The following is a 24,269-nucleotide window of genomic DNA, read 5'->3' as shown; positions in this document are numbered from 1 at the left end:
GTGTGGAAACTACCTATCTGCAAATCATATGCTGTATGGGGACAGTACCAACACAAGGGTGCCACCAATTGGAACATAAAATAATTATCAATCTGTAGATTCAGGTTCCATCAATCCCCCCCCTAAAACTACTGCCCCTAAGGCCAGTTTAGCTTTCTTTGCAGTGTGGTAGGAGCACAAACCTGACCAATACAAGGTGCAGACTCATTAGGTTTCCCTCCGCCAATTCCTGTTGCCAAAAAAGTAGCACCTAGTGTCTCAATGGCAGCTTAGCATTGCTGGCACTATAACTGCTCTTATACAAACAGGTGGAAAAAAAAATCCTCTGCCAGGTCATGGTCTGAGCTGTCCCTGGGTGGCAGTTACCAGCTGACATTACTTTCCCAGAAGGCCATCCCTGCTCTCTTCCTTCACATGAAGGAAAACATGTCTCTGCCACTGGACTGCACCGTTTGAGGCAGGGTACTCAAGATCATGACCCCTGGCAATGCACATGAATAGGTATAAAAGAGCCCTAAATGCTTTTTTGTAAAGCAAACTTTGTACAGTGAGAGAATCAGATCTAAAACATTTGTTTCAAAACAAAAAACTTAATAAATCTGACACAACTCTTATTTTTACTTTTGAAAGAACTCTGTCCTACTCAAACCCCAGTGGGACACCCGATTTATATATAGAAACAGACAAATACCTTGGCAGTTATCTGAATACCTACCATCTTCTGCATAGCCAAAAACTTCACATAGTATTAAATTACATGCAAAAAATATTTATAGTGATATTTTGTATGACTGTGGAGGTAAAGCAGATTTCCAATGCTGCCATTTTTTTTAAATACAAAAAGCCCCCACAAAGGATCAGCAAAGGATATGATAGTGACAATGGATTTGGTTCAGATCCGGGAATGTCCCAGTACAAGGTAGACACTTCAGGGGCATGTGCCAGAATAATACAAGTTTAGTCATCAGATGGTTCTGACGTTACCAAAATAGCTTTGTCTTCTCTGCCCCTGCTCTCCCTCCCTAATCACACAGCATTTGGTGCTACCCACAATATATCTGACAGGATTAGTGAGGAAATATCCTAAGCTAGTATCAAATATTCTTGGGTTCATAGTTACGGGAAAGGGGAGGGAGGTATTATCCGTTATTGTGTGAGACTGACACACTACTGGTAAGCTAGGTATATAAGGCAGTGGACACAAAGCTCCTTGTACAGCATCTCAGAGGCTTCTGCAACGTGACCACCTTCATCATGGAAAACAAAAGGGCGTTCTTTGACATAACAGCAGATGGGATTCCCCTTGGCCGTATAGTGATGGAGGTACAGTCTGATAAATAAGTCACGTCCACTGTTTATTTGATCTCTTTTATTTTAATAATAAATGTCATACTATAGATTTGGGGATTTTTAAATGTAATATACCTAGGACATAAAACTGGCCATAGACATCACAAAACAGTTGGATGCACAGCACTAATCATCACATGATGCCTTCTGTGCCAGCTTCAGCTCTAAAGGGGGCTGCTTGGTTTTCACTAGCATTCCTGTTTAGGCTCAGGAAGGCACAGCTTCACTCTCTGGAGTTCTTCAGTCCTGACGTTGGCTTATCTCTGGAAAAGAGAATCTCAAGCGGACCTGTCTCATAAGTTTATCTCCCTGAGAAAAGTTGTGTGGGACTATAGGCTGCCCTACTGACATAGGATTGTCATCTGATTGCCACAAAATGTAATCTAATGTCTAAAAGAACCTCTAAACCAGATGATGAAGCGGGAGTAGTTGTAATTCAGCTCATAAGATTGTGGGGTCCAAGAAAAACTGATACTTTAACAGTGTGCCCAATGTACACAAAGAATCTTTTTTAATCGCTTCCTTCTTTTAATTATGTTATCTCTTATTTGTTTTCTATTACATAGATTTTGGAAATGTATTCATTCCGATAACAAGTGTGAATATCAAATATTGTTTTTTTCTTAAATGTTTTACTATCCTTTTAAATTATAAACCTATGCCTGATTTTGAGAGTAACCAGATCTCTAAGATCACGTGTAAGATAGTTGGTGGCCCATTTCAGTCTTGTGCCAGGTCTCTGTTTATGACATGTACATGTACATCTCTAATGCTTTTTAGAACTTTACAATGTATAGAAATCAGAAAATGTAAGAAATTACATATTGTCGCAAACAGTAATGCCGCATACACACGACCGGACTTTCCGGCAGAAAAGGTCCGACGGAATCATTCCATCAGACATTCCGATCGTGTGTGGGCTTCACCGGACTTTTTCTTTCAAAAATTCTGACGGACCTAGAAATAGAACATGTTTTAAATCTTTCCGTCAGAATCAATTCCTATCGGGAAAACCTTTCGTCTGTATGCTATTCCGACGGACCAAAAATGACGCAAGGGCAGCTATTGGCTACTGGCTATTGAACTTCCTTTTTCTAGTCCCGTCGTACGTCATCGCGTTCTAAACGATCGGACTTTGGTGTGATCGTGTGTAGGCAAGTCCGTTTCAGCGGAACTCCGTCGAAAAAACCGTCAGAGTTCATTCTGACGGAAAAAACGGTTGTGTGTACGCGGCATAAGATGTACCGTGGAGGGCTCTGTACACAAGACAGACACAATCTATAGGAAATGGATAAGTGAGACATAAGAACAGATGTATTTTTGTACAGATGACCAGCCATGTCTAAAAAAAACTATACATTAATATAGGGCTGCAACTAACGATTATATTTATAATCGATTAGTTGGCCGATTATTGTTTTGATTAATCGGATAATATGGGAACGTGTCCCATAGGAAACCATGTTGAATGAACTGTAGTGCGTTTCCGCAAAAAGCACAAAAAAACGCATGGGTGTGAACCAGGCCAAAGACGCTCAGTAGCAGCAGCAAAATACACCCAGAAATAGGCTATATGGGCATTTTAACTAGGAGTCAGACATGAAGGGTGGAAGGAAGATATAAATTTCCCTAATTTTTTTTCATGGATATAATCATTTTAAATATAATGCAAAATACTGGTAAAAGTTTACTTTAAATGTAATAGTAATGCCTTCTATTACCTCCAGTCTATTAGCCTCCACCTTCTCTGGGTTCAGATGCTAATCTTCCCTGCACACAGTCTTTAAAGTGATTTTTTTTTTAAACAAACATGTTATGCTTACCTGCTTCTGATTCTCCTCTTCTGGGGTGAATCAGCGAAGCTTCTGGCTTCTCCTGCCTTCAGAGTGCCCCAATAGCAAGCTGCAAATTATAGTATAGAGCAAGGAAAAAAAAAAACTTCTGCCTTTAGAACCACTCACTTCCTGCCCAGGACTACATGTCCCATGAGACTTTGCTCCTCACACATTCACAAGTTCTCAGGCACTCACTGACATGTATGGATGGTGTACTGAACTGTATGTGTGCTGCACTGTATTTTATGATATGTAAACAAATAATGCACTCTGTATGCAGGCCAACTAATCGGATGGCCGGTTAATCAATTATGAAAATAGTTGACAACTATTTTCATAATCGATTAGTTGTTGATTAATCGAATGGTTGTCTTGGCCCTACATTAATACTGCATGAAGCAGTCAGCTAGTCAGACTTTTAATGGTGAGATAAAACTTTTGCTAAACAGCAATAGGACTGACAGGATAAAGTATGGTAATGAAAATGAAGAACTGATCAGGCATGGAGTTGGAAACAGCAATGAAGTTGCCTTAAAATAACTGTCCATTTAAAGAATGGGGTAAAATATCCTAATTCGTGTGCCATTAATATTGGCTACATGCAGCCACATACCTTTCTATATATGGAGCTTATTGCCTCATCATCTGGTAACTAATTGTGACAACAAATAAAAATCACAAGTGTAACTTATGAAGGCCATACGTGGGTCAAATTCCAAATGAATTTTCTTTCGAAAATAAGAAATTATGTGCGTTTTGTGATCCGATGGTGCCACCATTGATTTTGAAATTTGACCAACCAAGCCCTCAATTTCACCTCATGTTGCTACAAAAAATTATTTTTGTGGCTGGGATTCTTCATTTCTTTCCAGGATTTTTTTTTTCTTGCGCAGATTGCGCATTTCTTTTACAATTATATTTCTCGCACAATTCTCCCATCATTGATTAGAAAATCGTTCGTTTTTCAAAAGATTTCCAACATGCTCGAACACTCAAATTCTATGGCTACACAAAAATCGTCCATTGCTGTGGCTCACTAATGCAAAATTCAAACTATAATTCTTTGTTACAATTTTCAAAAGAAAATTCTTTTGGAATTCAACCCATGTATGGCCGGCTATAAAGTGTTTGTAAAGTCACTATGTGACTTTACATGTATCCACTCCGGATTATGCTGCCATTAACAATAGTGTAAGGCCCCATACACACAATTCAATTCTCTGCAGATTTTTGTCTTCAGATTTACCAAAACCATATAGTGCAAAGGCCTGCCTGATTGCATACACATTGAAACTCTTAAGGTTTGACCATATTATATGGTTTTGGTAAATATGAAGACAAAAATCTGCAGAAAATCTAATAGTGTGTATGGGGTCTAATGCCCTGTACACACGACAGAATAAACTCTGAAGGTTTTTCCGACGGAGTTCTGACGGAATTCCTGACTTGCATACACACGGTCACACGAAAATTCCGACCATCCAGAACGCGATGACGTACAACACGTACGACGGGACTAGAAAATGGAAGTTCAATAGCCAGTAGCCAATACCTTCCGTCTCGTACTTGCTTCAGAGCATGCGTTGTTTTTGGTGCTTTGGAACAGCATACAGACAAGTGGCTTTTCCGACAGTAATTTGTTCCGTTGGAAAAATATAGAACATTTTCTCTATCTAAGTCCGTCTGAATTTTCGACAGAAAAAGTCAGATGGGGCATACACACGGTCAGAATATACGATGAAAAGCTCCCATCGGACTCTTTCTGTCTGAAATTCCACTCGTGTATACGCAGCATATGTGTTTTGTTTTTTCTTAATGAAAAGGCTAAATACCTTTAACATATACACTTTTGTTAATAGCAGCATAAACTGGAGGGGGTACATGTATATTTGTTGCATATTGCAGCTGAATAGTGGTGGGAGGGGCAGGGAGGAGAGCCGCTCTTATGTTGACAGGGAGGGAGGGGAGAGACTGTCACAGCAGAGCAGCAGGATGACGGAGGCATGTAAACTGACCACGGTAATCATGGATCAGCAGTCATGATTACTGTGGTCAGCACAGACACGGGACACAGGAACTGGCAGGTTCAACCAGGTATATTACAAGATGCCTTAAAGGAACAGGATCTTATTTTTTTTTTAGGGTTACAACCACTTTAAGTTGTTTTTATTGATACCTGCCCCAGGATCTACTAGAATGTGTTAAATCAGTCCTTCTATGGATGAACTATTGTTGGTTCAGTTTTATGGTGAATCAGTCTGCCAAACTCCATTTTTAGATTTAGATGTACTAATAAAAAATTAAAGCAGAACTGCAGGCAGATATATAAAAAAGTGCAAAAAATTGGAAGTGAATGAGGGGGGAAGGAGGCAGGGAAAGATGAGATTAGGTTTAGAGCTTTAAATGCATAAGCCACTGGGGGTAAAATGTATACAAACAGTTGTGGTTAAAAGGGGCATCCAGGGGCACGCATCCATCGCTGTATGCAAGTTAAAGCTCAGATGTGCAGTTACCAGAGTATAGCTGCATCCTGTTATTGGTTTGAACAGGCAGGTACATAAACACTCTTGTCTATATTCCTCTCGCACACGTTCCTGGAAACAAAGCTCATCTGTAGTGGGTGCTGCAGCAACTACCAGCTGGTTACTGGAAAATCACAAATAAATGCACATATTCGCAAGAACACCAAGGATCCTCAAATGTCATCCAAAGATTTTTATTGCAGAGTGGTCACATCACAAGAGAGAGTGCAACATTTGGGAGCCTCGCAGGACCCCTTCACGTGCCTGACGAAGTGGTCCTGCGAGGCTCCGAAACGTTGCACTCTCTCTTGTGATGTGACCACTCTGCAATAATAATCTTTGGCCGACATTTGTGGATCCTTGGTGTGCTGGTGAATATGTAGGTACATAAACACTGTCACTTCCTGATGCAGAGATGCTCAGTTTTCACTATGTACAGCTATCTGACCTCATGTGAATAAGCCATTAAACGTAAAAAGTTTGCCATGCGGTGGGACTGGGCCCATACTGCAAGGGTCACCTGCTTGTTTAGCTCTAGGGGACACAAAAAAGATTATCTATTTTTCCAATCCTCCATAGACTGGTCCCCGTAGCATCTTCTCCGCCATACTCCAGCAATCTAGGGTCTTGATATCATCAAGACCAATGTATAGCCCTACATTGGATTTAATGACACAGAGGGACAGTCCACCGCCATCTGCCAGGGGAGCGGAGGACTAGGTAAATGCAAAAACTCCTTCCTAGACTAAACAAGCAGTTAACCTTTGCAGTGCAGATATAGCACCCATGCAAGGGATTATTTTTACGTTTCCCAGAGTTGGCCTTCAAACTAGCTCTCATTCCTCTCTGTAGCTATAGGTAGTGCAGAAAAATTAGAGTCATTGCTGTGATTATTTATATATATATATATATATATATATATATATATATATATATTTATGTATATCCTTTATTGTTAATTATATGAGGCCCCTTGCAGTACCTGAGAGGGCTCCCCCCTCTGCTCATCCTGAAACTGATCCCCCTGCATACCTGCAGGAGAGGAGGAAAGCTGGTAGTGCTGCAGGAGAGGGGGGCCCGGACAGCAGTGGGGTGGGGGCACAAATATTAGAACCAAGGTTAGTTTTTTTTAATAAGGTAATGCAGCCTGCCCTCCTGCTCAGCAGGTGCCTGGGCCCCCTTTTAAACTGATGGGACCCAGGTCCGGTTAGGAGGGCCAGCTGGGTATTAGACTTGTGCACAACGGAAAATTTTGTTTAGTTTCGGTTCGTTGTCATTCGTAAAATACATAATTTCATTCTGTTCTATTCGTTATGTTACATTAATACGTTTTCAGATAATTTGTTATTATTTGTAGAGTGTCGATATTTGTAATACTGAATCTAGAATCATGTCGAATTCATTCGTTATATGCGCTATAATTTTGTTTGTATTAGTTGAAATTCGATATTTATGTATGTATATATATTTGTGATAATGATTCGTAGCTTGGAAAGTTGTTTGTTTATTGAATATTTTAACACACACAATGACAATATCTCTTCTCCTCTGCTCAAATACAATACAACATCCTTCTCACTCAGTGCTCAGGAATGCACTTTGCCAGTAATCCAACCTCCAGCACAAAATTAATCAGCTGATTGGACTGTAAAGCCGCGTACACATGGGCGGACTTTCCGACGGACTTTCAACAGACTTTTTAACGAACGGACTTGCCTACACATGATCACACCAAAGTCCGACGGCTTCGTACGTGATGACGTACACTGGACTAAAATAAGGAAGTTGATAGCCAGTAGCCAATAGCTGCCCTAGTGTCGTTTTTTTTCCGTCGGACTAGCATACAGACGAGCGGATTTCTGGGTCCGGCAGAGTTACAACGTAAAGATTTAAAGCATGTTCCAAATCTAAAGTCCGTCAGATTTTCGACTGGAAAAGTCCGCTAAAGGTCCAATTAAGCCCACACACGATCGGAATGTCCGTCGGACCAGTCAGGTTGAAAAGTCCGACCGTGTGTACGCTGCATAAGATTTACTTTGAGTTGACCTTTTTTTTCATTAGATCTTTAACGAATTACAGAATCATGTTGAATTCATTCATTATATCCGCTATTATTTCTTTCGTATTAGTTAAAATTCAATATTCTTTTATTTGGACATTTGGATGCATCCGAATGTCCGAAAGATGCAAAATTCGGCCGAATTTCGATTTGTTACGAAACGGATTGCACAGGCCTACTGGGTATAATAACTCAAAATATCTGTTGACACTGGGAATATACTATATGCTTCTTATTGGGGCTTAAGGTGGTTGTAAACCCTTACAATCCACATTTTGCTACAGGTAAGCCTATAATAAGGCTTACCTGTAGCTACCCCGGATATTTCCTAAACCTGCACGGTTTAGGAGATATCACCTGTATCTGCATGTGCCAATGTCATCGGCACATGTGCACTGAAGCAAACGGCATGTACGTGCCGTTTGCTCCAGTAAGTGTGCCGCTACCAGCGGCTTCCGCGCGCATGCGCGGGAGTGACGTCATTGCAGCTCTGGCCAACCACAGCGCCGGAGCCGCAATACCCGGAAGTAACTCCGGGGAGAAATGTTGCTTACAGGCACCACAGCAGGAGCTTCGATCTCAAGTGAGTATTACATAATGAGCTAGTATGCTATGCATACTAACTCATTATGCCTTTGTCTTGAAGGTCTTTTTTTTTATGTGGGTTTACAACCACTTTACTCATATAAGAAAGGTTTTCCCTGTCAAAAGGAAAGTTTGGGGGTTTTTTTGCTAGTTTTTAGCCCAGTGTAAATTCCAAATTGCAACTTGAAGCTTATAGAGGGCCTCCTCTTCTCACTCCCAGTGGCTGAACAAAGCAGCAGGAGAGTCAGGGAAGGGAAGTAGGTGCTGCTGGGGAAAGAAGAAGAAGTAAAATGGTGTTGATGCCCAAAGCTGGTAGTCCTTTGCCAATAAATACCTGCACCCAAAGCAAAGGATCCAGTACTATTCTATAGCCCTGTGCACTTATAAACACTACGTGACACATTCAGTATCACATTACAAATCACACATACTTATGTCTAACAGGAACAAACATGACTGAGGATTAGAAAAAGAGCCATCTAAAAAAGAATGTATGATCTATAGAAAAACAGCCATATAGAGAGAAGCTGTGTAAATTGCACTAGAGCTGAATTACACATAACTGAACACAGAGGCACCTATTAATAGCTTCTCTGACTGGTACATTGATTAATAGCAGTAGGACCTGGTATAACGTCAAAGCCTCACAAGCTCAATCCCAAATCTGCAATGCAGAAAATGCCCAGCACATTAATGCCTTTAATACAAGGAAAAAAATAGATTCTATCCTGTCAGCTCAACTAACCTTCATCAGGGAAGCCCCAGAGGCTTCTTAATCCTTGAAATAATGGAAATACCTTCTCTACAAAGGATCAAAGAGATGACAGGATGGGCTGTTATGATACCTTCACTTCTTGTATCAGTTACACTTTGCTAATAAATTGTAAGCTCCCAGGGACAGATTGCTTATCCCCTTTTGTTTTATCTAGCATTAGCATAGGTATTGCATCCTTCCCAGTATAAAAGGCTATGAAGTTATAGTAATGTGTCTGTACAATATATATATATATATATATATATATATATATCATTATGATGTGTAATGCACTGGTACTGTGTGATCACATAACTAGCATGCTTGAGAACAAGAACACTAGTATAAATTAAAAAGGTAGAAGTCCAATATATAAGAGTAAAGAAAAGGTGTATTGGGGGTATTTCACAGCAGCCAATTACCCTCCCTCTCAGTCAGTGGCAAACTACTGAGGGCCCCTGGGCAAAAAAAATCATATCTGAATATCAATCAGTACCTGTCATTGTCATCAGAGCATGCTCTTTTGCAATTCTTCCCACTGCGTGCCATATTATACCATGTATCACATCATAGGCAGCAAATGTGCCCTTGCTTATATCACCATCTTGAGACTCAGCCCTGTTATTGCACCTCACCAACTCACTAAACAAATAAACAACCCAATTTAGCTCTTTCTGCTACTGAGTGATCCTTCTTCAAAGCCGGACTTCCTTTTGCACTGCCTCGATGACTTCTATTGTTCTTTGGGGCAATAGCATTGCCTTCACAGTGCCAACAAAATGATCAAAAGATGCTGGCTTGGCCGCGTATTTAAAAAAGTTAATGTGTTACAGGAACCAGATTCCACATTCCATTTTCTGCACATGAAGATGATAGTTTACTCTGGTGGGTTGCTATGGCCAAACTTACCAGCTTTACCTTTAGTCTTCCACAGCTGTACAGACAGCGTCGGATTTATAATGGGGCAAAAGGGGCATTTTCCCCAGGCCCCCCTGCCAGAGGGGGCCCCAGACTTCCTTTATGAAAAAGTGTAACTTATCTTCCCTCAATAATTCAGTAATGTGTTTGTTAAGGAAATTGTCCAGTTTGCAGCCTTTGCCAAGCTCCGGTCATGTCTCACTCCATTTCAACAGGTAATTTTATTACATGAAGAAAGGCTTGCTAATACCTTTCCAGGTTTTAATGTAGCTCTAATGCCCCGTACACGCGATCGGATTTTCCGACAACAAATGTTGGAGGTGAGCTTGTTGGCGGAAAGTCTGACCATGTGTATGCTCCATCTAACATTTGTTGTCGGACTTTTCGCCAACAAATGTTGGCTAGCAGGTTCTCAAATTTTCCGCCAACAAATGTTTGTTGCCGGACTTTCCGATCGTGTGTACACAAGTCCATCGGACAAAAGTCCACACATGATCGGAATCAAGTACGAGCCGGAGATATAACTTGCGTTCGTAATGGAGATATCACGTGCGTCTTGTACGTCACTACGTACATAATTGTTGGCCGACATTTGTGTGACCGTGTGTATGCAAGACAAGTTGGAGCCAACATCCTTCGAACAAAAATCCATGGTTTTGTTGGCAGAAAGTCCGATCGTGTGTACAGGGCATTAGAATAGATTTGGGCATGATGGCCACTAGCTGTTTAGGAGAAAGGTCATTCAGCAAATTGGCACTGATAAAGAATTATCTGAGAACCATGATGACCCCTGAAAGACTAAGGTTGCTTTCACACTAGTTTCAGCGGTGCTTTACTGTCGTTTTAGCGGTGCTATTCCCCCGCTAGCGGACGAATAAAGGGTTAATTTAAATGCGCTTGTGTATCGCCGTTGTTGAAGTGCTTTGCAGGCGCTTCAGCAGCGGTGTCCATTCATTTCAATGGGCAGGACCTCCACCGCCCCAAAGATGCTGCTTGCAGGACTTTTTTTAACATCCTGCCAGTGCAGCGCCCCAGTGTGAAAGCACTCGGGCTTTCACACTGGGACTTCAGGGGAGGCGTTTTTCAGGCGCTTTACAGGCACTATTTTTTTTTAGCCCAAAAGCGCCTGAAAAACGCCTCAGTGTGAAAGGGGTCTTAGTGCTCTGTGCCTACTGGCTGTCAAGCAGTGGCGTCACTAATGTTGGTGTCACCTGGTGCAGAAAAACATGGTGTCACCCCCCTGCTTGGCATGGAATATGCCATGTTAGTATGTGGGGGTTGATAGATGAAATATACCATGTCAGTATGTAGAGAAGGTGATGCATGGATTGTTAATATTTGGGGGGCTGATGGTGATGTAGTATGTGGGGGGGTTTGATGGAATGTACCATATCAGTATGTAGGGGGCTATGATTGGATTGTACCATGTCACTATGTAGGGGGGTGATGAATGGTATGTACCATGTCACTATGTAGGTGCAGTAAAAGAGGTTTGGAATGCCCAATGTCTCAGTGATGTCAGAGGGGGGGTTGGGGCAATGGATAAATGCCTTCCCCTGGTGGTAGAGGAGGAGGTATACAGGACACACACTGACATGCTGTCTTTCTCTCTCTCCTTCTGGTCTTCTCTCTGATCTCCAGCACACAAGCAGCGGAAATCTTCATCCCTTCCTCTCCACAAACCCTCTGACCCCAAGTCTCCTCCTCCTTTCCCCGCTTTATGGGCGTCACCATCTTTGCGGCTCCCCCTATAGGATTGAATGGAGGTTGGACTCCGGAAACATGGTGGCTCATCCTGGCCCGGGATCATGGCCTTCCTGGGGCTGGAGTGGTTTGAATACTCGAGATACGAACCGTTAATGGGCAGGCTGAATGTAGCAAGTTGATCGATCAATCATCTTGGGTACAACCAGCCTGCTGGATTCTGTTGCAATCATATAGCAGCTTCTAGTGATATTTCCCTGCCGGGAAAAGACAATTCCTGATTTCACTGTCAGCGCTGTCTGTGCTGATGGGGGGATTGTGCAAATTTCTTTCCTGCCACCATGAAAATTTGCACTGTGTATGGCTTTAACCTCCCTGGCGGTATGATTATTTCGGATTTTAGGTGCTGAAAGCGGTACAATTATTTTGCATGGAAATTTGGCGTTTTATATTGTAGGTCTGTAAATCTTAACAATAACACACTTAAATCTGTCCAAACCAGAGTCTAGTAGATATCCCGGGTATTATAAAGTTTGAAAAACAAAAACATAAATTATAATATAATAAATAAAAATAAATAATTAAAAAAAATTTAAAAAAATAGTAATAAAATAAATTTCCCCACAATTCACTATCGCTCAATTCTGCAAGTGTTCTAATTTACTATCGCTGTTTTCTAGCTGGTCTAAAGCCACTTTTGACGTAAAGGGACACTTTTTGGTTGCTTTGGACAATCTCCAGTTTCCAGGCAGAAAGAACAGTGTATATCATGTAAAACTGCATGCAGGGCATGGGCCAAAGCACTGGGGACAAAGGGATGTGAAATCATTTCATACAGTACTGTAATCTGTAAGATTACAGTACTGTATGTGTTATGATTTTTACTTTTTTTTTTAATTTGCCGCCAGGCTCCGCCCCCGTGCGTCGCGCCGCTCGCAGGGAACGGAGCCTGGCACGGAGAGACTTCGGAGGAGGACGGAGCCCTCGGACACTGCGGGTGACATCGCAGGATCCCGGGGACAAGGTAAGTAACGCCGCCCCAGGATCCTGTAATGCGATCCCGAGTGTGGCTCGGGGTTCCTGCTAATGGTCCTGAATTTTAACCCCGAGCCACACTCGGGAAAACCGCCAGGGAGGCTACGGTAAACATTTTGCAGATGCTAGGTGCAGGAAGGAGGACTTTTTGTAAATAATGTAGTTTGAGGCATTACTGTGATATGTGACTTTTTATTTGTCATATAATTACATTTCTGTGTTGAGGGGCCCCCAAAATTGAAGACCCCCCAAGGTCTAAATCTGGCACTGTGTACAGACTCCTTTTCTGTCCTGAAATTGCTAATTCTGATTTTACTGCACACTGTCAGCATCTCAAAGTGTAAATTAAAAGCCTGATTTTTTTTTTTTCTGGTCCACCCCTTTCATTCATTAGATTTCAAGTATTTCAGCATCACTTGTGGGTGTTACCTAGGAATAGTCAGAATGCAAATAAAGTCTGCTTATGAACGCTCACTCCTCCAGACTGATACTCACCCAACAAGCTGTTTGCGTAACTCCTCCCAAAAGCCAGGCTGCTGTTTGTATCAGGGTGAAGGGCTCTTGGAGGAGCACTGAAATAGGGGGCTTTTGTTTTCAGGATCCTATGTACCGCACCTAGCTGGACCCTCCCACCAGCCGTGATCTGCCTGCATTGCATAGAGAAGCTCCGAGACACAGGGATGAGTCCAAAATTAAGAACATAATGAAAATAGAAATGTTTTATTAAAAAAATTAATTTGTATGCTGATGGAAAGGAGGAATCAAGGAAGGCAAACTATAATCAGATTAAACTTCAGCTTTAATTAAATGGTGCAAATAGCAATCACCTATAGCAATCAATTATATTTCCCAGTTCAGTCAGTTACAATGCTCAGAACAAACACAAAGACTGTGAATAGATTACTATAGATTATCAGCACTTTGCACAAGATTCTATACAGTATCTCACAAAAGTGAGTACACCTCTCACATTTTTGTAAATATTTTATTCTATCTTTTCATGTGACAACACTGAAGAAATGACACTTTGCTACAATGTAAAGTAGTGAGTGTACAGCTTGTATAACAGTGTAAATGTGCTGTCCCCTCAAAATAACTCAACACACAGCCATTAATGTCTAAACCGCTGGCAACAAAAGTGAGTAACCCCTAAGTGAAAATGTCCAAATTGGGCCGAATTAGCCATTTTCCCTCCCTGTTGTCACGTGAATCATTAGTGTTACAAGGTCTCAGATGTGAATGGGGAGCAGGTGTGTAAAGTTTGGTGTTATCACTCTCACTCTCTCATAGTGGTCACTGGAAGTTCAACATGGCACCTCATGGCAAAGAACTCTCTGAGGATCTGAAAAAAAGAATTGTTGCTCTTCATTAACATGGCCTAGGCTATAAAAAGATTGCCAAGACCCTGAAATGGAGTTGCAGCACGGTGGCCAAGACCATGCAGCTGTTTAACAGGACAGGTTCCACTCAAAACAGGCCTTGCCATGGTCCACCAAAGAAGCTGAATGCACGTGCTCAGCGTCATATCCAGAGGTTGTCTTTGGGAAATAGATGTATGAGTGCTGCCAGCATTTCTGCAGATGTTGAAGGGGTGGGGGGTCAGCCTGTCAGTGCTCAGACCATACGCCGCACATTGCATCAAATTGGTCTGCATGGCTGTTGTCTTAGAAGGAAGCCTCTTCTAAATATGATGCAGAAGAAAGCCCACAAACTGTTTGCTGAAGACAAGCAGACTTTATCATTCCAGATTACTGGAACCATGTCCTGTAGACTGATGAGACCAAGATAAACTTATTTGGTTCAGATGGTGTCAAGCGTGTGTGGTGGTAATAAGGTGAGGAGTACAAAGACAAGTGTGTCTTCCCTACAGTCAAGCATGGTGGTGGGAGTGTCATGGTCTGGGGCTGCATGGGTGCTGCCGGCACTGGGGAGCTACAGTTCATTGAGGGAACCATGAATGCCAACTGTGTATTGTGACATACTGAAGCAGAGCATGATCCCCTCCCTTTGGAGACTGGGCCGCAGGGCGGTATTTCAACATGATAACAACCCCAAACACACCTCTAAGATGGAAACAACAAATGGAAACAAGGGGGTGTGTGGCACTACCTAATTAGTATAGATGTATATGGGGGGATGGAAAAACTACACAGTGGATGTATAACCCACACCGGTGCACATTACATGCAGTTCCAATTTACAATAGATAATCAGTGTCTAACACTGATTATCATGGTGGCCACACAAAATATTGACACTTTGGGCCCAATTTGGACATTTTCACTTAGGGGTGTACTCACTTTTGTTGCCAGCGGTTTAGACATTAATGGCTGTGTGTTGAGTTATTTTGAGGGGACAGCAAATTTACACTGTTCTACAAGCTGTACACTCATTACTTTAAATTGTAGCAAAGTGTCATTTATTCAGTGTTGTCACATGAAAAGATATAATAACAAAATGTGAGGGGTGTACTCACTTTTGTGAGATACAGTATGTGGCATACTGCTGGGGCACCAGGGGGATATGATGACGTTATATACTAAAGATTTTTATGGGATGGTGGCACATCACAATATAGGAACAGATGTCAACTGATTATAAAGAGGGACAAAGGAATTACTGATTAATCCTCAACCAGCCTTCCTGGAGCCGCTCCCTCCACTGTTGGCATGCCTGTCAGGAACTCATTACTGATGCTGGATTTATGTTGCAGCAGCTACGGGGTTAAATGGCAGCTTCCCTGTACAGCTGTGTAAATTTTACAGCGCATCCAGTTTTATATAGCTTAACAAGATCTGTGTCAGAGGTATGAAGTCTCAGAATGAAATGTACCTCAGCTGCTCTCGCTATTTTTCTGCAGCAGTTGGACGCACTGCAATGTCTGTCACCCCAGGGAAGATGGCTGATGATGTCATCATAGTGCGTGGGTGCAAAATATAGGACAGCAACACCATTTCTAGCAAAGTGACTCAAGCAAAGAAAGACACAATTAATTCATTACTGAGTATATATCCAGCTTTTCTTACATACTGCATGTAGGTGCACCACTTTCTTCTACAAATAATATACATATAGGGCACATAGAACTGATTAAATAAAAGGAAAGAATAATATATTTTGCAGTGACACCATAGTTTTAGATGCAAGTGAAAGCTAAAGGACACGTGAAATGCTTGAGCTATCATTGGTAACCTTCTTGGCGCCTTCTGAAAATTACATTTATCCCAAGATGGAAAAAAAAATTATACTATTCATTCAGTTATTGCCACTAAGGATTCCCAACCCATTGCATCAAGCACTGTTTGATTTGGTAACAAATTTGAAGGCCTGAGTTAAGTACAACATCAACAAATATGTTTACTGTCGCGTACCTGGATGGGCATCTTAGCGAATACAGTATAGGAGCATATGGGAAATGGTATTCACATAAACACACACAGGTTGAACTGGTGCAGGTGTCTTTATTCAACCTTACCAACTATGTACCGTAACTATGATGTGGAGATTGAGATGGCAAGAATGGCCTCTCTTTCTGCTCCAGTCCAAACCCCCTGGGTTGGAGGACACAGAGTATAGGGATGAAGTTGTGGCACCACTACTGATACTGTAATAAGACTGGCACTGGAATTCAAGAATTGTGTTTCCAAGAATAATGGAGTATCAGGTTGGTGTGGGTCTCTGATTGAGATGGGGTAGGAAAACAAGTCAGAGTCAGGAGAGAAGGGGGTACAAAACTGATAACAGGGACAAGTTAGGTCAGCAACTTGAGGTCAATAGGGTACAGGACAGCCAGCAGAATCATAAGTCAGAATTGATACAAAAGCAGATGTGAGCAGACAGCTAAAGGACAAGTCGGCTCAGTAGCAGTGGTAAAAAAAGAATGTAGTTGCAGGATAACAAATCAAGGGTAAACTACTACAGACTGGGGCCTGGTGGGGCTCAGCTTTAAATAGCCTGTTTGTGCGGAGGCACAGGACTGTGCAGAATTTCAAGTGTAGAACCATTTATGTGTGCACCCATATGTGCAGGAGCTTGTGCCAGTAACCGATTGTGCAGGCTGGCACAATTTTCCTAACAATTACACAGGATATGTTACTGGGTTAAAAAAAAATCGGTATGCACTTTAAATTACCGTATATGCTTGAGTATAAGCCGAGTTTTTCAGCCCATTTTTTGGCTGAAAAAACCTGCCTCGGTTTATACTCGAGTGAATGAACAAATGTCCGAAATGGAGGAGAAAAAGGGGTGGGGCCTTGCCGCTGGGTGACGCTCGTAAATCGTCCCGGCGCTCCTGTGAGTTTCCCCTCCCATGCTCTGTCAGATTGCCGCGCAGCCAGCCGCATAACGATGTCCCGCCTCCTCTTGTGACAGACAGCACAGTGATCCAATGCTAGGAATCACTGTGCTGTGTGTCATAGGAGGAGGGACATCACTACCGCGGCTGCACGACGATCTGACACAGCGGGACATCGATCCCACATTCGGTACACAGTTCCTGGTAAGAAAAAAGAATAAATCTTTACAAGGTATTTACAAGGTATCTCTAGATACCGTTGCTGGGAGGTTGTAGCGTGCTCACTTTCCTATTAAGCCTAGAAATTGGTGCTATTTGGCATACTATCTCCTTTATTAGCTATGCTCCTGTTTCAGATCATTTTTTTGTATTAGCACTGGTCCCTATTGTACTACTTTTATACTACTATTTTGTATTCTTTATTATCTTATATTCTATTTTGTATTTTTTATGAATTTTAAGGCATAGTCCAGTACAATACAGAACATAAATACAGTTCGCAGTTAAAAAACAGTGAACTTCTAGTAAACCAGTTGTGCTCCACTCCAATAACTGCCACATAGTTTTCTTTGAAATAAATATTCAAAAACATTATTGGTATCTATTTTTATTTTTTGTTACACTCTACAGAGTTCAGTGAGGGTCACCCCCCTTCACACAGGACACAGGAAAAGAACTGGGGTTTGTCAGTCAGCTGGAGGTCCCTCCCCTGTCACCTTTTTTCTTTTGGTGTCTGGAAAACTTGCCAGAAGCAACTCATGCAGATAGCAGATGAATGAAGCAGCAGACAGAAATAATACTTAGTGTTCTGGAAAGAGACAAGTACATGCTAAAGAGGGATATGCTTTGTTCATATTTCATGTCTGAGGTTTACAACCACTTAAAGAGTATGGGGAAGTAGGGGAAATGTATGTGTATCACATCTGCATATGTGTCTTATATTCCAAAAACCTTCATAAGCAGGTTGGATCAGATCAGACATTCTGTGATGGATGACTGAGTATCATCAGAGAGATGAGGAGGAAACCCTTACGACTGCTGGGGGATTTGACCATATACATTTTTTCTTGTCTCTCCTTCGTCCCTCTTTATCAACAGTGCAATAGACAATCTTTGCCAGAAAAGGACTGGACACAAAAGGCAACATCAGCAGCAGATGATAATCTAGTTTGAGATTTTGACTGGCAGCCAAATCCATGATGATGAGAATGAAGAAAAGGGGCATGCCATTGATGCTTGCTGTCATTCTCCCAAATGATAATGTTATGAAACAGAATACTGTATGCTGTATGATAGCCAAGGTTCCATAATTAATGACTATGGCCTAGCTACCGCAAGTGAGAAATAGAAATGAATATATCATCTGGCAATGTAAAGTAAAACTGCTGGGCCAGAGCTTCCTGCAGAATTCAACACTCTGCAGATAACTTTTTGTTTCATGGCGGTATAGTTCATCTTCTTGAACAGCTCCCCATCTCCACCTGTCTACTCTACCATATATATCATTAAGTCATATTATTACTAGAGACTAGAGCACCTTTCCAGCTCTTGCCTGCCAGTGGGCACAGTGACCATCATCACCAAATATTGACAACTATTTAAAATGCAGCTATTACTCCTCCTCTACATAGCTCAAATCCTCATAACATTGTTGATACTAGAAGTTTTATATACTTTCTCATCTTTTTAAACTATAACTTTCTAAGATTCTTTTTTTTTAATCAAAAGGGTTTTTATTGAACATGTCAATATACAATAGCTTTCAATGTACAAGTACAGATATGACTTTTATCCACCCAATAATTATATACATAAGCATGTTAACCTTACCATTACTACTCATCCAATTGCTCCATACATCTGCACTCCTCCACTCCATCTGCCCTCTGACACACCCCATAGCATGCATGATATATATATATATATATATATATATATATATATATATATATATATATATATGCATATATATATATATATATAGTCTATCTTCCCCCCTAAGGACATTGTAAAAGTCGTGACATCACAAGTTCTCTAGGGCTTAGACCAGGTGCATCGAACCAGTGTGACCATACCCACTCAAACCTGCCTGGGCATCCTCTGTGCTGGAATATATATTTCTCCATAATCAGGGTATTTCCCATGTGTGTTATCCATGAGGCTCTAGTGGGTGGCGAGGTAGACTTCGAACCCATTAGAATGAGTTTCCTGGCCTGAAACAGTGCCCTAGAAAATGCTACCCTGATTAATTCCTCAGGAATCACATCCTCCAGAACACCCAGTATGCAGCATATAGGGTCTATAAGTACCATGGTCTGAAACACCCCGTTGAGTGTACCGACCACCTCTTTCCAATACCTATGGAGCTTTGGGCATTGCCATAATAGGTGAATGAGATCCCCGTTATGCTGCCGGCAACGTCAGCACAAAGGGTCCGCCAGTCTGCCCATCCTATGTAGTTTTGTCGGGGTATAGTGAACTCTTAGTATTATATATAGTTGGGAGACTTTTCGTGCAACATTCAGAGAGCATTTTGTTATGGATTGTAGGGCTTCCTCCCACTGGTCTCCCGTAAGTGGCCCAAGGTCTCTCTCTCATGCAGATACTACCTTACAGGGGTATGCCCGCAAGTGTTTTGCAAGTAACATTTCGTAGCATTGGGATATGATCCCCTTAGTTAAATTGCTGTAGTACAGCATATGGAATATCGGAGTTGGTGACAGTGCCCACTCTCCTGCATCCCCCTGCGCAGCAACAGCATGCTGAAGCTGAATGTATGAGTAAAGCATGGTATCAGGTAGATTGAAGTTAGCTTGTAGTTCCAAGAAGGATAGTAGCTTGCCATCACTAAATATGTGGGATAGCAGAGTCACACCATGAGCACGCCATCTGGGCCCCCGTTGTAACTTAACCAGCTCCACATAGGAACGATTACCCCATATTGGGCTAAAATCTGTAAATCCCTGTACCCCCTGGAGTTGCCTGCCCTTGTTCCATATTTTTTGTATTAACGCGAGTGTTGGGGTCTGTTTATTGGCTTTCATGAACATTTGCGCCTCCAGTCCCGTCGGGATGGTCTCGGCTCCAGATGCAAACAGCATCAGCTGCGCTTCCGAACCCACCAGATCTGAGGACATAGAACCTACCAAATGTTGCAGCTGGGACCCAATATAGTACAGCCAAGGGTTGGGGACCGCCAACCCTCCACCGTCCTTGGGTTGCAGTAGCTGCTCTAGTCTAATCCTAGGGGGCTTAGTGTTCCATAGCAGCCTACTAAATAGGGTATTTATCACCCTGAAAATTTTTAGGTGTATTACTACTGGCAAGTTGTGTAAGAAGTATAGCAATTGGGGCATTAAAATAATTTTTGTTAGGTTGGACTTGCCTGCCAGTGACATTCTAAGGTTATTCCAAGTGTTAATCTTATCCCGAAACCGAGATAATAAGGGATTTACATTTAGGGAGCAATAATCCCTGAGTTCGGGCGATATTAATATACCCAGATATTTGAAGCTGGCAACCACGGGGATGGGGCATGAGTCGGGAAGTTCCACCTCCCGGTCCTCGTTCAACATCATCAGGGCTGACTTAGACCACTTTACGGTGAGACCAGAATAGTGGCCAAACTGCGTTATTATAGACATTACCCCTGGCAATGAATAGTTGGGATCACCCAGAAATAGTAACGTGTCATCTGCATATAACTAATTTTTTCATGCAAGACTCCATATTGGAACCCGCATATCTGGGTGCTAGCTCTTATTAAGGCTGCCAGTGGTTCAATATCAATTGCAAAGAGCAGGGAAGACAGCAGGCAACCTTGCCTTGTTCCCCTGCCCAGAGCAAAAGGATGTGTCATTCTGTTGGCCAGTCTAATGGTCGCCTGTGGGGAGGCATAGAGTAACTTGACCCAAGTAATAAACTGAACCCTGAATCCAAACTTTTCTAGTACTGCCCACAGGTACCTCCAACTTTCTAAGATTCTAATCCCTTGAGATGCCACCAGCAGTGCTGGTTTTTGCTTATATTAGAAACAAATAAGCCATTGTGGGTACTAAGATGAAGATAAATGGCCATTTATCTGGCTCTTGCAAGAAATTTTAGGCTAACTCATTCCACCAGTCCTCTCTGGGTCACCATGCCCCGTCTGCTCCCTGCCCACCTGGAGCAGAGGATGACCATATGGATCCCCCCCTCTTTGACTCTGACACAGATCCTGAAGCTTACACCTCTTGGTGTGACTACGTCCACTGTATGCCTACGAAACAAGATTTTCACTTGCTTATCCAGGAGGTGTGTGAGACCCGTAGGTCCAAAATAAGTATGCCACGTACAGATCTCCATAATCTCTCCACTAAAGTTACGTCCATGGAGGAGGACATCCATGACACTAAGCAAGAACTTTTACAAATTTACAGTCGCCTTGCCACTCAGACCTCTACGCTCCGAGACTTCCAATGTTATCTCGAGGACTTGGACAACAGAGGCAGACGCAACAACATCAGGGTCCGAGGCCATCCTCCTGCCAGCCACCCCTGACTGGGAACCTCTCCTGATCCCCCCCCTCGTGTCCAGAGCCCTGGATCCAGGTCACCGGGAGGAAGCGCCTATGACCATGTTCCTCTGCAGCTTCCTCTCAGCCTTCTAATAATGCCTGACTAGCTGATGGAGTCTGTTTCCCTTGTGCACTCACGTTCAGAATCTATGCCCTACCTCTGAACTTCTCCAGTTATCTGTTGGTTATGCTCTAGTCAGTTGTCCAGGACTTTTCCATTTGGACATACTACCACAGACTCGCTGGTTTATTTAGCTCTATGGGCATTGTTTGACTAAGTTTGGTTTCTTTACTATTAGCTGGTTTGACTCTCTATGTTTGCTGATCTCCCCTCCCCGCTGTATTTTCATACCTTACTGCTATATTTTACGCAGTGATTGGCCCTCTGGATGCTGTTCCTTTTCAGATCCACTGGTTTAGCTAAATGGTTTTTCCTTATTTTTATTTATTTATTTTTTTTTTTATGATGGGACGCCGTTGTAGGGGACATATCTATTTTTTTGTACACTCTATGGGCTCGGCGGCCTGGCTGTCCCCCCTTTAAGCTACGAGTATATCCCAGCTCTCTTGGGCTTTATACACCATATTGTGAAAAGTATTGGGACGCCTGCCTTTACATGCACGTGAACTTTTTTTTTTTTCTTAAAAAGTTTTATTAGGTTTGTCAGGGATAATACAAAACCATAGAAGGTTACAAAGTAGTTGTAAGCAGGCCGGATGCAAACACGCATACAGAAGCAATTAATGTGAGTAACATCTGTAATTAAGCTTTAGTGTGAGAAGACAAAGAAAGGGAGGATGAAGCTAGATACTACCTGGAGTAATACAGTAGGAGCCACAACAGGAGCTAGATGAACAAGGATGTCAGACTCATGAGGATTAGTATGAGGCTAACATCTGGCATTAGGATCCGCAAGTCCTATTAATATTGAGTGGGTCAAGGAAAATTGTGAGAATTAATGAAGGAGGGTACATCTTGGGTCAAGAAGCCACAACTTCCTTTGTTTAAAACATTTGTGGGTATTCAGTTGAGCTTTAGCAAACGTGTTCCATGGCACAATGTTCATTTATTGAGTATTAATTACCAGTTGTAATGGGGGGGGAGTTGGGGTTCTTCCAGTAGCGGGCAATTGACAACCTAGTGGCAATTAAGATATGCGTAACCAGTGGATTTATTGAAGTGGGACATGCACATGAACTTTAATGGCATCCCAGTCTTAGTCCGTAGGGTTTAATATTGATTTGGCCCACCCTTTGCAGCTATAACAGCTTCAACTCTTCTGGGAAGGCTGTCCACAAGGTTTAGGAGTGTGTCTATGAGAATGTTGACCATTCTTCCAGAAGCGCATTTGTGTAGTTAGGCACTGAAGGCCTGGATCGCAGTCTCCACATCCCAAAGATGTTCTATCAGATTGAGGTCAGGACTCTGTGCAGGCCAGTCAGGTTCCTCCACCCCAAACTCACTCATTCATGTCTTTATGGACCATGCTTTGTGCACTTGTGCGCAGTCATGTTGGAACAGGAAGGGGACATCCCCAAACAGTTCCCACAAAGTTGGGAGCATGAAATTGTCCAAAATGTGTGGTATGCTGGGGCCAAGCCCAACCTCTGAAAAAAAAAACACACCATAATCCCCCTCCACCATTATGATTTGAACCAGTACACAAAGCAAGGTCCATAAAGACAAGGGTGAGCGAGTTTGGGATGGAGGAACTTGACTGGCCTGCACAGAGTCCTGACCTCAACCCGATAGAACACCTTTGGGATGAATTAGAGTGGAGACTGCAAGCCGGGCCTTCTTGTCCAACATCAATGCCTGACCTCACAAATGCACTTCTGGAAGAATGGTCAAACATTCCCATAGACACACTCATAAAACCTTATGGACAGCTTTTCAAGAAGAGTTGAAGCTGTAATAGCTGCAAAGGGTGGGCCAACTCAATATTGATCCCTACGGGCTAATACAGAGATACCATTAAATTTTATGTGCATATAAAGACAGTCTGTTAGCAGGTTGACTTATAGCTACATTTATATGCAGGCTCTAGAGTGACCTCTCCGCTTCCTTGGTCCGGACTTGACAGTTCCTTGCTCCCCCTTTTTTTTAATTGTGTTTATTTTTACCTGACTGGAGGTTTCCCCATTTTCCTGTCAGGAGGGACTAATCGGGTGCCCCCAACCTGCCACCCTACTTTGGCAGGTTATATTGGAAAATGTTGAATATGTCTAGATTTTTTTGTTCTTTGTCTTGTCTCTCTTTTTCTCCTTTCATTCCATGGTTCTTCTTCTTCCCCCCTCCTTCTATTTACCACATGGATGCCCACCCGCCATCTCTGAAGTTTTGCCTTCCTCCAGCTGTTCCCAACCAATTGACCCTGGACCTCCCATGGGATTCTTTTTGGCCACCTTCAGATTACCGGTACTTTGTTGGATCCCAGACTGTTAAGTATGCTGCCTTTATTGCTTCTTCTACATTCACCATGATTAACATTCTATTATTAAATGTGAAAGGACTCTATTCTAATGGTAAATGTAGCCTGTCTCTACGAGGATTCAAACGATCCACTACAGACATCATCTTTGTCCAAGAAACGCACCAAGATCAATCATTTACTATGGCATTTGCCCTTCAAAACTTTCCTCAATTATACCTAGCCT

At 42.3% G+C, this 24,269-nt stretch overlaps 1 protein-coding gene across 2 annotated transcripts in view; it reads left to right on the top strand.

Annotated features, from left to right (window-relative positions):
- The first annotated feature begins 1,135 nt into the window (after nucleotides 1–1,135).
- LOC141133057 (peptidyl-prolyl cis-trans isomerase-like) overlaps nucleotides 1,136–24,269 on the top strand; it is a 68,558-nt gene continuing 45,424 nt past the window's right edge. Inside the window, exon 1 of one of the 2 annotated variants that reach the window (XM_073622166.1) lies at nucleotides 1,136–1,323. In XM_073622166.1, the coding sequence (XP_073478267.1) occupies nucleotides 1,255–1,323 (69 nt within the window). In that variant the 5' untranslated portion in view covers nucleotides 1,136–1,254. The remainder of the gene's footprint in view (nucleotides 1,324–24,269) is intronic. The other variant, XM_073622167.1, reaches the window with a different exon arrangement.

The sequence above is a fragment of the Aquarana catesbeiana genome, linkage group LG03 (genome assembly GCF_042186555.1).
Source record: "Aquarana catesbeiana isolate 2022-GZ linkage group LG03, ASM4218655v1, whole genome shotgun sequence".
Classification (NCBI taxonomy): domain Eukaryota; kingdom Metazoa; phylum Chordata; class Amphibia; order Anura; family Ranidae; genus Aquarana; species Aquarana catesbeiana.
Note: the sequence above shows the minus strand (reverse complement) of the source record. Positions and strands in the feature narration are given on the sequence as shown.